At 43.9% G+C, this 12,205-nt stretch overlaps 2 protein-coding genes and 1 non-coding gene across 4 annotated transcripts; 1 reads left to right on the top strand and 2 right to left on the bottom strand.

Annotated features, from left to right (window-relative positions):
• Positions 1-75: 75 nt before the first annotated feature.
• trnag-ccc (transfer RNA glycine (anticodon CCC)) lies at positions 76-146 on the bottom strand. Its single transcript has one exon. It is a non-coding gene; the product is annotated as a tRNA-Gly (tRNA).
• Positions 147-407: 261 nt separating this feature from the next.
• Positions 408-4,156, top strand: rchy1 (ring finger and CHY zinc finger domain containing 1). The gene is made up of 9 exons (XM_057032738.1): positions 408-502; positions 957-1,076; positions 1,210-1,325; positions 1,609-1,687; positions 1,786-1,830; positions 1,909-1,967; positions 2,865-2,894; positions 3,038-3,158; positions 3,244-4,156. The coding sequence occupies exons 1-9, from the start codon at positions 452-454 to the stop codon at positions 3,421-3,423; spliced, it is 801 nt and encodes a 266-aa protein (XP_056888718.1). The 5' UTR covers positions 408-451; the 3' UTR covers positions 3,424-4,156.
• Positions 4,157-4,523: 367 nt separating this feature from the next.
• Positions 4,524-11,630, bottom strand: lrp13 (low-density lipoprotein receptor related-protein 13). Of its 2 annotated transcripts, XM_057032712.1 has the most exons (21): positions 11,478-11,628; positions 11,245-11,391; positions 10,827-11,042; positions 10,536-10,754; positions 10,174-10,386; positions 9,579-9,808; positions 9,339-9,468; positions 9,037-9,227; positions 8,740-8,920; positions 8,177-8,389; positions 7,926-8,109; positions 7,654-7,855; positions 7,409-7,573; positions 7,030-7,227; positions 6,119-6,668; positions 5,929-6,048; positions 5,674-5,778; positions 5,366-5,599; positions 4,920-5,298; positions 4,661-4,766; positions 4,524-4,592 (listed from the first exon to the last, which is right to left on the bottom strand). In XM_057032712.1, the coding sequence occupies exons 1-21, from the start codon at positions 11,533-11,535 to the stop codon at positions 4,569-4,571; spliced, it is 4,065 nt and encodes a 1,354-aa protein (XP_056888692.1). In that variant the 5' UTR covers positions 11,536-11,628; the 3' UTR covers positions 4,524-4,568. The 2 variants fall into 2 exon arrangements, with proteins under 2 accessions (XP_056888692.1, XP_056888693.1); XM_057032713.1 differs by lacking the exons at positions 4,524-4,592; positions 4,661-4,766; positions 4,920-5,298; positions 5,366-5,599 and having other exon boundaries at positions 5,883-6,048; positions 11,478-11,630.
• Positions 11,631-12,205: the final 575 nt, after the last annotated feature.

Raw genomic sequence — 12,205 nt, 5'->3', positions numbered from 1 at the left:
GGTACGTGGTCGATTAAGACGCTTAAATTTAAAATGGCAGGGAATTGAGAGTCATGGTGGCCGAAGCAAAACGCGTGCGCCGCCCGGGAATCGAACCCGGGTCGCAAGAATGGGAATCTTGCATGATACCACTACACCAGCGGCGCGTTCAGGGCATTTACACTTCTGGATTAATAAATTCATGGCGTTTGCACTTCTGGATTATTAGAGATTAAGAGACAACTATTATAGAGTTGTGATGTTATCTGAGGATATTGACGGTAATAAATACTCTCAGGTATAGCTGGTGTTGTTTTTTATAAAAATGTCATTACATTTTATTTTATGAGGGGGTGATTGGATACAGCCACAAGGGGCAGTATAATATCAACTACGCTCTTTTTATTTTGACCAAAGAAGAAGTGATCACAAATTGGCCCAACGAATAAGAAAAGTCAGAACTGGCAGAAATATGGCTTCCTCTGCGGGTTGTACGCATTATTTGCGTAGCTGTCTTCTCAAAGTAGGTGATAACATTTGATTTTGTAACATTACGCTTATATTCATTTTGGAGACCGATGTGTTGGGTCACACGTAGATTCGGTCTTCAAGAGCCAGTGAGAGAGTTGTTGAAACGTTAATGCTGTTGCTTGGAAATTTCAACAGAGTAAAAATTAAAATTCTCAACATGAAGCACTGATATGTAGACTGATAAAGAAAACACTTCATGGTTTTCAATAGAATGACAGATGCTTTGGTTTTTTATTTAGATATTACGGATGAAGGGGTGAGCCAGGCAGATTAGACGTGAGAGAATCAGCTTTAGCTTTTGTAAACAGTTTATGCGTTTTAGTCTACTCTCTATTATTAGTCTGTAGCTTATTCCTTTTGATTTGGTAGCCATCGGAATTGCTGAAGCCATGTTCTTTCGAATAATCATCCCTGGATCTTCTTTCGTGTGCTTCTATGTACTGCAGGCACCTTGCTGTGGTAAACTGTATGTTTGCCGGCTGTGTCATGATGCAGAGGAGAAACACAAAATGGACCGGTTCAAAGTTAGGGAGGTGCAGTGCTGTGAGTGTCAGACAGTACAGCAGGTGAGTGAGGAACATAAATGCTGCCATCATCACTCACCTTCACTGCCTGCTGTAGCAGGACCGACCACATCAGAAATTCCACAGCTTTTGGCCATGTATTTGTGTTTATGCTGGATTTTCTTGCCATCTAAAGGCTCAGCAGAATTGTGAGCAGTGCCACATACAGTTTGGAGAGTATTACTGTGATATTTGCCACTTGTTTGACAAGAACAAAAAGCAGTATCACTGCCAGCTGTGTGGAATATGCAGGTGAGCAACAGTTTTTCATTTTGACAAAATTGTTTCGACCATTTTTATAACTTGGCAGGTTTCCATTTTACAGCCCTCCAACTTGATAGAAAGATGCTGATCAACTGTTTGAGTATTTGACACAACTTATAAAAAATGACAGTTTAGATAATTAAGGGCGGGGTGGGCCTGAGGTAGTTGCCTCCCTGTAATGTTCAATGCAGAGTTAGCAATGTTTCCTTAAACCTATTCTTGGTTATTATTCATGTCTGTATTGTAAGTGACAAGTTTGTCATTCTCACAGGATTGGGCCAAGGGAGAAGTATTTCCATTGTGAGAAATGCAATTTGTGTTTAGCCCAGGACCTACGTGGAAACCACAAGGTGAGTCTTATCCTCGGCCTGCTTTTGCCCTACTCACATCACTTTTGTTGAGAACACAGATATCCTTTCTGCTGATGCAACTATTTTAAATATTTCAGTGTGTTGAGAATGTTTCACGGCAGAACTGTTCTGTCTGCGTGGAGGTAAGGAACCATAACAGAGAAAGAGAGAGAGGTCTAGAGAACAACTAAAACCATGCAGGGATTTTTTTTCCTCAACAGGACATTCACACATCCAGAATTGGGGCTCATGTCCTTCCATGTGGCCACCTTTTACACAAGTAAGAAGTTTTACTGTCTTGGGTGTATATAACCTGTTGAGAGGATTTTTTCAGCCTTCTCTTCAGTGCCCCAATGACGGGGAGGAGGAGGCGGAATGGCCTTTCTACTCAAAAGGCATCTGTTTGCGTGTTCATGTCGAAAAAATGCGACACGGCGTACCAGAAGATTGTTCTATTTAAAAGGTTGCCCAGCATTTATTGAAGATCAAAAAGGAGTCAGGATTACAGCAGCCAATGAGTAAAAAATAAACAAAGATGCATAAACCTAGTGGTAAATCAAAACCCAAAAAGTCAGTCAACTGGAACATAAGTCACCGCTGCACTGCCTCCAGTCTCCGAGGTACCTGAACCCTCACCAGGCCAACTGAACCTCTCTGGACTTGGGATGACACCTTATGCTGTCTCCCGAATGCTTAGCCAGTTTTTGTATTTACTAAGGGATGCACTGTAAGGCAAATTTACAACCAGGTCTACTCTATACATAGCTTGTGTTTTCAGAACAATCTCTGCCTGTTCCAGCAACTTCCAAGGACATGAGTTACCGGAGGCCTAGCAGACAACTTGTCTTTACAAAATCCACATGTCATTCAAAATTCAGCATGAGCTGTCAGCGCTTAGATGACTAAATAAGGAGAACCAGTACAATCCATACATAGCTATGATAATTAAAGTTGACTATTTTGGATGTACATATATACGGTATATAAGCAGTCTTAGCTAAAGCATTATTAATACACACACAGAGCCTTGACTGTTAGCAATTTTAGAGTTTTAACTTTAGCATTGGACTTTTTTAACCCTTCAAAACCTTACAGGGAAGAAGCAATGAATTAATTTCTGTAATCACAGTTCATGATTAAAAAGTGATATAACTTCTAATATTCCCATTTTCTGCAGGAACTGCTTTGATGACATGGTCAAAATGGGGTATGTGCACTAAACATATTTGCTTGATTGTCACCAGTCCTTTTTTTTTTTTTTTTTTTCTAAAAAACAGTTTTTCCTGAATCATGTGATTAATAAACCTTGCATTTGATAAACCTGGTTATGTCCTTTTGTTTTTCTCCTAGTGCATATCGCTGTCCTTTATGTATGCACTCTGTGTGGGACATGGCTGACCACTGGAAACAGATAGATCAAGAGATTGCCCAGTCACCGATGCCACCTGAATACCAGGGTGCAACAGTCAAAGTAAGGATGTCAGGAACCCACCGAAACATTCTTAATCAAACGCAACACATTAACATTTTCTCCATGTGTAATGTCTTTGCCACAGATTATGTGCAATGACTGCCAAACACACTGCACTGTGCCTTTCCACGTGCTGGGGATGAAGTGCAGCAGCTGTCGCTCCTACAATACTGCACAAGACGGAGGCCTCATGCAGCAGCAGCAGCAGCAGCAGCAGCAGAACACTGAGGATGAGGCAGAAACAGAGCAGCATATCCAGCCCTAGTCTCCTACACCACATTAAAACAACATACAACAAATAAAGACGGTAACACATGACCAGTAAATTGAAGCCAAAATATCTTAGATGTAATGATAAAAAAGGGAACCTGTGCAGAGTACGCGAAGAAGCTCCTGTCGCTGATGTTGCAACGTTGTTTTGTTTTTTGTTTGGGGGGGGTCCTTCAAACCTAAGTGTCTATGCAGAACGTGCTGGAGCTGGGTGTCGGTCAAGACAGTCCCACACAGAGATGGCAGCAGTACTGGGTAACCTTATTTTAGGTGTAATACGGTACTAGTATTTCTAAACTCTTTTGGTGTTTGAAGGACTTTTTCCATCTATGTATTTGAAAGATGTGCCAGAAACACTTCCAAAGGTATGATTCTTTGGCTATATCATGTGTCCACTCTAAATCTGCTTAACATATGGATCATATATTCAGCTGGAATGCATGTATGAAAGAGAGACTTTATAACTTGAGGTCTACCAGATTCATTTACATTTGTAGGAATACCTCTTACAGTAAATGAAGACCAAATTTTTGCTTAATATTTACTGCGATGTCTGCTCAGCATGTTATCTGAATTTTAAAGGAATATACCTTATTAAGTTGAGAAGTATTTTAGTGCCAATAGGTGACTAAATATTGAACAGACCTTTTGCATCCTGTAAACAATGTGACAAAATGCTGAAGTTTCTTTCACAATGACAAACTAAATTAAATACCATGGTTCATAAATGTTTTAATAATTTTGTTTCAATTTATTCTTTGGTTGTGATGTATATAAACACCCAACAAGCAATTGTTACAGAACCAAAGTGAAGAAATGCCATTTTAGTCCGACTGTGGTTCTAATGTGGGGGTTTGATGGTATGTTGAGGGAGTCGTGCCCCAGGACAGAGCTTACACAAGAGTAGCAGCATTTCTTTGGTACTTTTACACTACTTAAACCAGTAGAATCTGTAACCCAGAATGTAGAATTCAATTCAGTTTGAATGGGGGAAAAAAAGGGGGCATTGTTGTGATTTGCCGCTTATTTTTAATCATTTATTTTGGATCTTGATGCCGAGCTGTGTGTTGAATGGTTAGTCAAAGTCTCAAGAAATTTGACTGAAATGTATTTATTTAAAATCTGCTTCTCAGGTTGGCTTTAGTCCACAGTTGATACTGCCTCCTGCAGAGAGAAGGTGGTTATCCTACATGACTTTAAAATAATGCAAGACATTAAATTTGAGGGTTGACCTCTGGTTTGTCTGCTTCTGCTGGAGAGGGTTGTGCACCTGAACCCTCTACCGTGCTCTCCAGATCGGTCATACTGGTTTCTTTCACTGCTGCTGAACTGGTTCTCCTATTAGAAGGAAACATTCAAGTGTAAAACCAGCAGGTATCTCAGGAGGGATGCAGACTTATGACCAATCAGTGGCTCAAAATGATATCAGCATATTAAATTATTGGGTCCAGCAAGTGTGAATGATAACTTCAAAGTTGATGAAAAAGAAACCTTGTGCTGGCACTCTTCCTCCTCTTAATCACAACTGCTGTGACAATAATGATCGCCACACCCACGCAGAGCCCTGCTGCACCGTAGACGATGGGACCCTGCATGGTTTTAAGGACATGTTCTTGGCAGGAGTCACCCCTGTAGGCTGGTGAACACGCACAAGTCGTTTCTCCACCGATCTCCTCGCAGCGGCCATTGTCACTGCAGCGCCTCCTGCTGCATTCAGCAGCATCCAGGTTCATGAACTGTATGTTGGTATCGAGGGTGGTGTTCAGGCCAGGGGCCTCAGAGAGTGCAGAGATGGAGGTGGCCGGCGGAGAGGGGCTGTAGGTACGAGGAGCGAGAGCGATGCCTCCTGACAACCGCTTCATCGCAATACCTAAGTGAACATGTATTGGCCATTAGAAGCAGCTTATTTTCCATTTGTTTTCATTGCCTTGACTTACAGTTTTCATCCGAGTGGTCGTAGCAGTCGACATGCCCATTACAGAATTTCTCAGGAGGCTGGCACGAGAGCTGGTCCAGGCAGGGTTTGGTGCCAGCCAGGCAGCTCTGCTCTGGACCGCAGTGGGTGGCATTCACAAGGACATGGTCATGGTCGCACTTACACGTCCGACTGCCCGGGGTAGCAAGGCACAAGTGCTGGCAGTCACCATTATTTTCTGAGCAGAGGTTGGATCCTGTGGGGGAGGCAGGAAGAGTTTTGGAGGATCATTTTAGCCACTTTGTGCCTCATAGTGCCCTTCTTACGTACCAGTCTGACTAGACTTGCTGAATGCCTTGAACCCGACCACCTCAGTGCCAACTTCGAACCACAGCTTGTCCTCTCCGTTCTCATGGTACCAGAACCTGGTCTTATCTGATAGAAAGATGAGGCAACATCTCATTAAAGTCACCCTGATGTGTGCTTTTATCATCCACATGTTAAAACTTATGCAGATTAAGAACTTTGAGGCCCTTAACTGATAAATTAAGCAATCATGATTGGAGTTGGAGCATGAGCCATTACCACTGACAGTCATCCAGAGCAACAGGTCATCAGTCAGAGCCACAGCAGCCACACCGTCACCAACCTTCAGCTCTCTGTAGCCAGAGCCATCAAGCTGAACAGCACCAATGTTGCCCAATTCTGCAGAAAAAACATTGTTTTAAATTCCAGTTAAAGTCTGGATGTACAAAAGCTTAAAAACAAGTTCTACCTGTATCTGCCCAATAAATTGTCTCTCCATTGTGAGAAAAGGAAAGAGATGTGGGCCCAACACCGTCCTTCCACAGCACTCGCCTCCCAGTGCCATCCATGTTGGCACACTCTACACTAGCCATTGTATCGGTATCCTGCAGACCTAAATTGGCGAAACACAGCCTTCCACTGGGGGGGTGCAAGGCAATGGACTCCATCCTCCCGATACCTTCCTTTATGAGAACAGCTGTGTGGGCTTTAGCAATGGCTGTGACCTGCAGACGGGGCTGTTTGTTGCTACTCCAGTAGACATTAAGCGTTACCCAATCTAGGGCCATGGCAGTGATGGTGTTGCCGAGGAGTTTTAGGAGCTGACCCCGAGGGAATAAATCAGTGTCTTTCAGCTTGAAGGAATTGAGTGAAGTCGTGCCATCATCTGTCAAGTACAGAGTGTGGTCACGGATGCTGTAGTCCATGATGGCCGCCTCATTGACACTGGGAACCTGCAGTGCCAGGTGCTCAGGCCAGTCTTTCAGCGGTGCTGCTGTGTTTCGAGACTGCAAATAGATCTAAAAGAGATGGATAGGTTTAGCAAGCCTCCGTTTCTTGACAGATGTGATTGTTTTCTGTAAAAGTACATGCTGTTTTAAAAGATATAACCATTGTTAACATGTATGACTCAGGAGTGGTGAAGTTCCAGTCCGAGGGCCTGATTCAAGCTGGGTTTTCTATCCTACAGGTAGATATTGCTTTCGCCCGGGGTTCCACTTTTCTTGGTGGAAGCCTGCCTGGCTTGAACCTGACCATCAAGGACTGGTGTTGCCAATCCCTGGATGTAGGAGATCTACAGCCATGCTGCCATGATTTAGGCCTCATTCCAGGTGGTTAATATGAAGTAGAGTCACAAGCTTCAGATAATAGAAGCAACACCTTTGTGACTGAGGAGGGAGACAGCGTCAGAAGGAATGCTGAATCAACAAAGCTGGAGCAGGTCAGGCCATCCTCAGCCAGCAAGAGTCCAAACGGACACTTGCAAACAGCCTTGGGGCCGGGGGCCAACACACACAAGTGGGAACACTTCTTCTCGCAGGGACTCTCTGCACTCTTTTGAAGCAATGGGTGGATGATCTGAGGAGAAAACAAAGGCTTGAGATTTAAACACTCATACAAAATCTCACATGATTCCATCAACAAAACATTCTGGAATTTTCATAAAAGTAGAATAAAACATGTCAGCCCTGTAGTTGCCAGTCATGATTTCTCCATATGAACAATTTAGGGATTCATCTTTTACATCATCTCCATTCACCTTCACACCGAAAGGTTGTCTCTGCCTCTTCAGGAGAATGTGACTGTTTTTGCCAGAGACTTTATGAGCACTATGCACCACTCGTTTTTTGGCATCAGTCCAGTACAGCATGTCATTGAATACTGCCAATGAAAACGGGTTTGAGGTGTCTTTTGTCTGGAGAATCTGGGGGGGGAGAAGACATTTGATCAAGTCAGAGTACATAAATAGCCAATCAGATCATCTCCTTCCCCAAACTGCTTTACACGAATGTCATTTCCGTCCAGTGCTGCAGATCCAATTGCCCCGAGTCTCTCATCTGCCCAGTAAACTCTTTCAGCAATGGCATCCACCGCCACACCACCCGGCCAGCCCAGGCTGGAGTTCACCACGGCCCTCCTCTCTGATCCATCCATCCCAGCGCGCTCGATCTTCACCACATTACCAATTTCTGTCCAGAACATCAAGCTAATGGGGGAGAAGACTTGTTTTCAGGCTTAAGAACTGCATTTGCTTTAGAGGGAGAAGACTCACTGACCCCTTCTGTGGTAGCAATGCAAGAGAGCGAGGCTGATCCAGGTCTTCATCCAGGATGACACTGTGGTCCAGCGATTCCACAGCATTCTTATCCAGACTGATGGCAACAATTTGACTGTTTACACCATCAATCCAGTACAGGTTCCTCCCGAGCCAGTCCACGGCAACAGAATCAGCACGAATACCTTCGAGAGCCAAGACACAATGGGGAATACGAGCGCCAATGTCGCTTCACCTCTATGCTAAACCAACCTTTAATCAGAGTGCCTGTGGTCTTGTGGTCCAGTGAGGACCACCTGATGCTGTCAGTGTCCACCGTGACCCAGAAGACCCTCTGCTCCTTCCAGTCATAGTCCACAGAGAGTATTGCCTTCTTGGCAGAAGATGACAACACATCAAGGCTGCCGCCGCGCAGACCCACCAAAAACAGGTCCGTCTGGATCGAGGTCAGCAACAAGGGTTCGCCTTATGGATGACAAAGTCACAATACTTTACACCAGAGCAATGATACAAACTTTATACCCCTTTACCTGCCTTTTCAAACCATCATGGCTGCTCTCAGATTCAGGTCCTTTATTGTCCCACACGGGGAAATTTACAGTGCAACAGCAGCAGAGCACAGAGAAAAAGAAAATCAAATAGAATTTGGAATATACAAAGAGGATGTATATTTACAATAATCCAGGTAAATGGATACCCAGCCCCTGTATACCTGTACATAGTACAGAGGGTGAATACAATATACATATCAGAATATACAATATTCAGATTGAGGCTCTGTTCCATGCACATTCCGGTCTATTACAGTACTTTACCTCTGATCTTGCAGTCGTGTCCGTTTGCCTCCATTAAGTAGCCTGGGTGACAGTCACAATGGTATGATCCCGGGCTGTTGATGCACAGCTGACTGCACCCACCAGGGCTTTTGCACTCGTCAATATCTGAACAGCTCCTTCCATCTTCCATCAGCCTGTACCCAGCTGAACAGTGGCAACGCTACACAACAACCACAAATCAGCAGCTGACTGAGTACACTAGACTGATTACCATCAGGATGTAGAGACATTTGTATAGGTTAGACTAACTTCCATTTTTCCATTTGCAGTTCTCACCGTTCCTTGGGGAGTACTGTAGCAGCTCTGTGAGCAATGATTCATTTCATCCTCCGTGCAAGTCGTCTGGCAGCTGCCACCCTCATCCGAGCCATCTGCACAGTTAATATAGCCATTGCACACCAGAGCCAGATCCAGACATTCCTGACTGCCGCACTGGAATTGGTGGGAGAGGCAGTGCATCGACCCACCTGGTGCACACAGAATTTCCCAAAAAAAAATATTGGTTATTAAAGTATTTCACTTATCAATACTTACATTTTCACAAGTAGGAAAATGCACCGCATTGCACAACTACTGACATTCAGTTTCATCACTCCCGTCTTTACAGTCCTCCATGCTGTCACACCTCCAAGTTGTGGAGATGCACTGGGTCTTGGATATACAAGACCACTGAAACTCGCCACAGTTCAGCGGAGTCACAGGACAATCCTACCAAAACAAACAGTAAAATATGGAAGTTCAAGATGTGTTTGTGGATGCACATTTGTTAAATCAGCCTTCCAATGTTCAAAGCTTAGCTTGTTTTGCTTTGCATGCACCTTTTCATCCGACCCATCTTTGCAGTCCTGATGGCCATCGCAGATCCACTCCTGAACTAGACACTCCTTGCTCTGAGGGCAGTGATGTTTGGTGGTGCAGACCTGTGCAGTGGTGCAGCCCTCTTCGTCCGAGTGGTCCCAGCAATCGTGATGACCATCGCAACGCATTACAGAGGACACACACTGCCCACTGGTACATTTAAACTCCATGGAACCGCAGTCTTTGTCCACTACCGAGAGGAGGAGGATTAAATATCACTTGCTCATATAGGCTGAGCCGATTAAAAAGGTACATTAAACAAGTAAGACGCACTACAAAGATGATTGAACACTGTCAATATAATTATTCTGCAGTGGATATATTGTACAAGTGTAGCCAGAAAGTTTATTCAGATAGGAATTTCTTTTACCAAGGATTTTCAATTATCTTTTGTTGAAGTCTCTCAATGAAAGGTATTTGGTCAGGTCTCAGCTACTCAGATGTTTAATTACATTTTAAAATAGAAAAACCTAGTTTAACTAAAAATCAAGGCCATAGTTTACAACTTGCAGCTGGAACAGTGCATTGCATAATCCTGGTTGCGCAAGACCATACCACAGTTTGCTTCATCACTGCCGTCCAGACAGTCCTTTTCCCCGTCACATAGGAAGGTTTCAGGAATGCAGCGGCTCTCATCACACTGGTGACTGCAGCCCTCCATCATCTTATGACACTCAAGTTCATCCGAGTGGTCCTGGCACTGAGGCTCCCCATCACACACCAGGTCCCGCTCAATGCACTTCCTCCCATGCGCGCACTGAAACTGTTCTGCAGAATGAAATCACGATCACAGCTTTGGCAGGCCTGGACGACGAGGCCGAAATTTTGAAGACTGCTAAAATAATTCCCCACTAGAGGGCAGCATTTCTAAAAAATAAAAATCACACCGAAACCGGCTTTTCACAAGAGTGTCTCACCAGCTTCACATATTAATGTGCAATCTTCCTCATCAGAGCCATCAGTGCAGTCCACCTCTCCATCACAGACGTGAGTGTGATAGACACATTCCACTTTATTCTTGCAAGGTTTAGAGTGCAATTCACACTGGATGGGCGTCAAGCCTTCAGGTGCCGCATGCACAGATGTCCCTCCCGTTTTCTTTTCAGTTCCTTTCGTCTCTTGATCCTCTGAGGAATCTGAAGAACATTCTGACTCAGACATGCAACAGAAACGCGAGAGACTCAGCCACTCAAATCAAGTCAGCCTACCACAGTTGGCCTCGTCGGTGCCATCCAGGCAGTCCCACTCTCCATCACATAGAAACGTTGAAGGCAAGCATCGACTTTTGTTGTCACACTGGTGATGGCAGGTGTCCGTTTGCTTCCTACAGTCCAGTTCATCAGAACGGTCCTGGCACTGAGGGATGTCATCACACACCTGGTCCTGGTCAATACACTTCTTCCCATGAGCACACTGGAACTGGTCTATATTGAACGACAACTTTGGCATGAGAAAATAGGTCAGTCTTGCCTACTTTAATTGTAATCAGTGTTAGAATATCAATTTCAACAAGCAGGCTAACGTTTTAGGAATGCAACCTTGCAAACTGAATCCATTAAAATCAATGTTTGAAATGAACAGGTTGAATTCAGTTACACCAAGCACTCCTTTTAACCTGTTTGGTACCTTCATTGCACACAGTCTGACAGTTTTCTTCATCTGAACCATCCTTGCAGTCAGACTCTCCATCACATAAATGCTGGAAGAGGACACATTCTAAGCCATCACTGCACAACTGAGAGCCCAGGTTGCACCTTAAAGGAATGCTTTCCCCTATAGATGGTTACACAAGAAAGATTGTGGCATTAGTTGTTTGGTGTCAATCAGTGTTTTGTCGGTAAAAAACTATTTTCACTCACCTCGCAAGGGTCCCAACAACTGCAGAAACAGCAGAAAAAGAAACAGGCGACCACCCATCGCCTCAAACAAAACAAAATATGCTCCAAAGGCTGCTGGGAGCCAAGGTGAAGTATTTCAAACAGGTACCAGGTGAGTCCAATACAAATTAATTGTGCAACCCTGTGAGGGGAGGGGTTTCCTGCCAAATCTCTCATAATTCTCCTTTCTTCCAGATCAAAGGAGTTTTTAAAAAAAATGCAATTGTTCAAAATTGGCCTGACTCAGTTATAATTGAGTCATTCAAATAGTCAACCACCTTTAGTTTTCAGAGCAACTTATTTATTTGATTTACAACATTCCTGTCACATTTTTATGATTAGACTGTTTTAAGTTTGACTTTTAAATACATACAGGCTAGTGTGTGTTTGTTACTGTGGGTTGTGGCATCTGCAATACCTTGTCTATATCCTGACCATAGTACCTGGCTGCAACATTAATGATCCATGATTGTATTCATAGATTTACCTGCATAGACAACGTCCGTCTCTGTAGTTTACATGATAAATCTGTTTTAAACAGCGTGCATGCAGCCAACGTAATAACCAGCTGCAACATGGAGAGCGGCAGGTGGTGCTCTGCCATTAAAGCAGACCTTCTGTCTGTGTGCCTGGTTGTGGTGATTATAGCAGCGGGCAGGGAGGAAAACGTCGGTTTTGTGTGTATCTCTAAAATGATGGGTATTAGAGCT

Source organism: Takifugu flavidus, chromosome 5, assembly GCF_003711565.1.
Source record: "Takifugu flavidus isolate HTHZ2018 chromosome 5, ASM371156v2, whole genome shotgun sequence".
Lineage (NCBI taxonomy): Eukaryota > Metazoa > Chordata > Actinopteri > Tetraodontiformes > Tetraodontidae > Takifugu > Takifugu flavidus.
The sequence above is the reverse complement of the archived record's forward strand: the minus strand, read 5'-3'. Positions and strand labels throughout refer to the sequence as shown.

What these genes read in the sequence shown, in the direction of transcription:
- lrp13 (XM_057032712.1), bottom strand. Translation starts at nt 11,535, where the DNA reads ATGGGTGGTCGCCTGTTTCTTTTTCTGCTGTTTCTGCAGTTGTTGGGA. An exon ending in TCAGACTGTGTGCAATGAAG is followed by an intron (nt 11,043 to 11,244) that starts GTACCAAACAGG and finishes CGTTCAATATAG; the next exon opens with ACCAGTTCCAGTGTGCTCAT. An exon ending in CACCGACGAGGCCAACTGTG is followed by an intron (nt 10,755 to 10,826) that starts GTAGGCTGACTT and finishes AATGTTCTTCAG; the next exon opens with ATTCCTCAGAGGATCAAGAG.
- rchy1 (XM_057032738.1), top strand. Translation starts at nt 452, where the DNA reads ATGGCTTCCTCTGCGGGTTGTACGCATTATTTGCGTAGCTGTCTTCTC. An exon ending in AGTGTCAGACAGTACAGCAG is followed by an intron (nt 1,077 to 1,209) that starts GTGAGTGAGGAA and finishes TGCCATCTAAAG; the next exon opens with GCTCAGCAGAATTGTGAGCA. An exon ending in GATGACATGGTCAAAATGGG is followed by an intron (nt 2,895 to 3,037) that starts GTATGTGCACTA and finishes TTTTTCTCCTAG; the next exon opens with TGCATATCGCTGTCCTTTAT.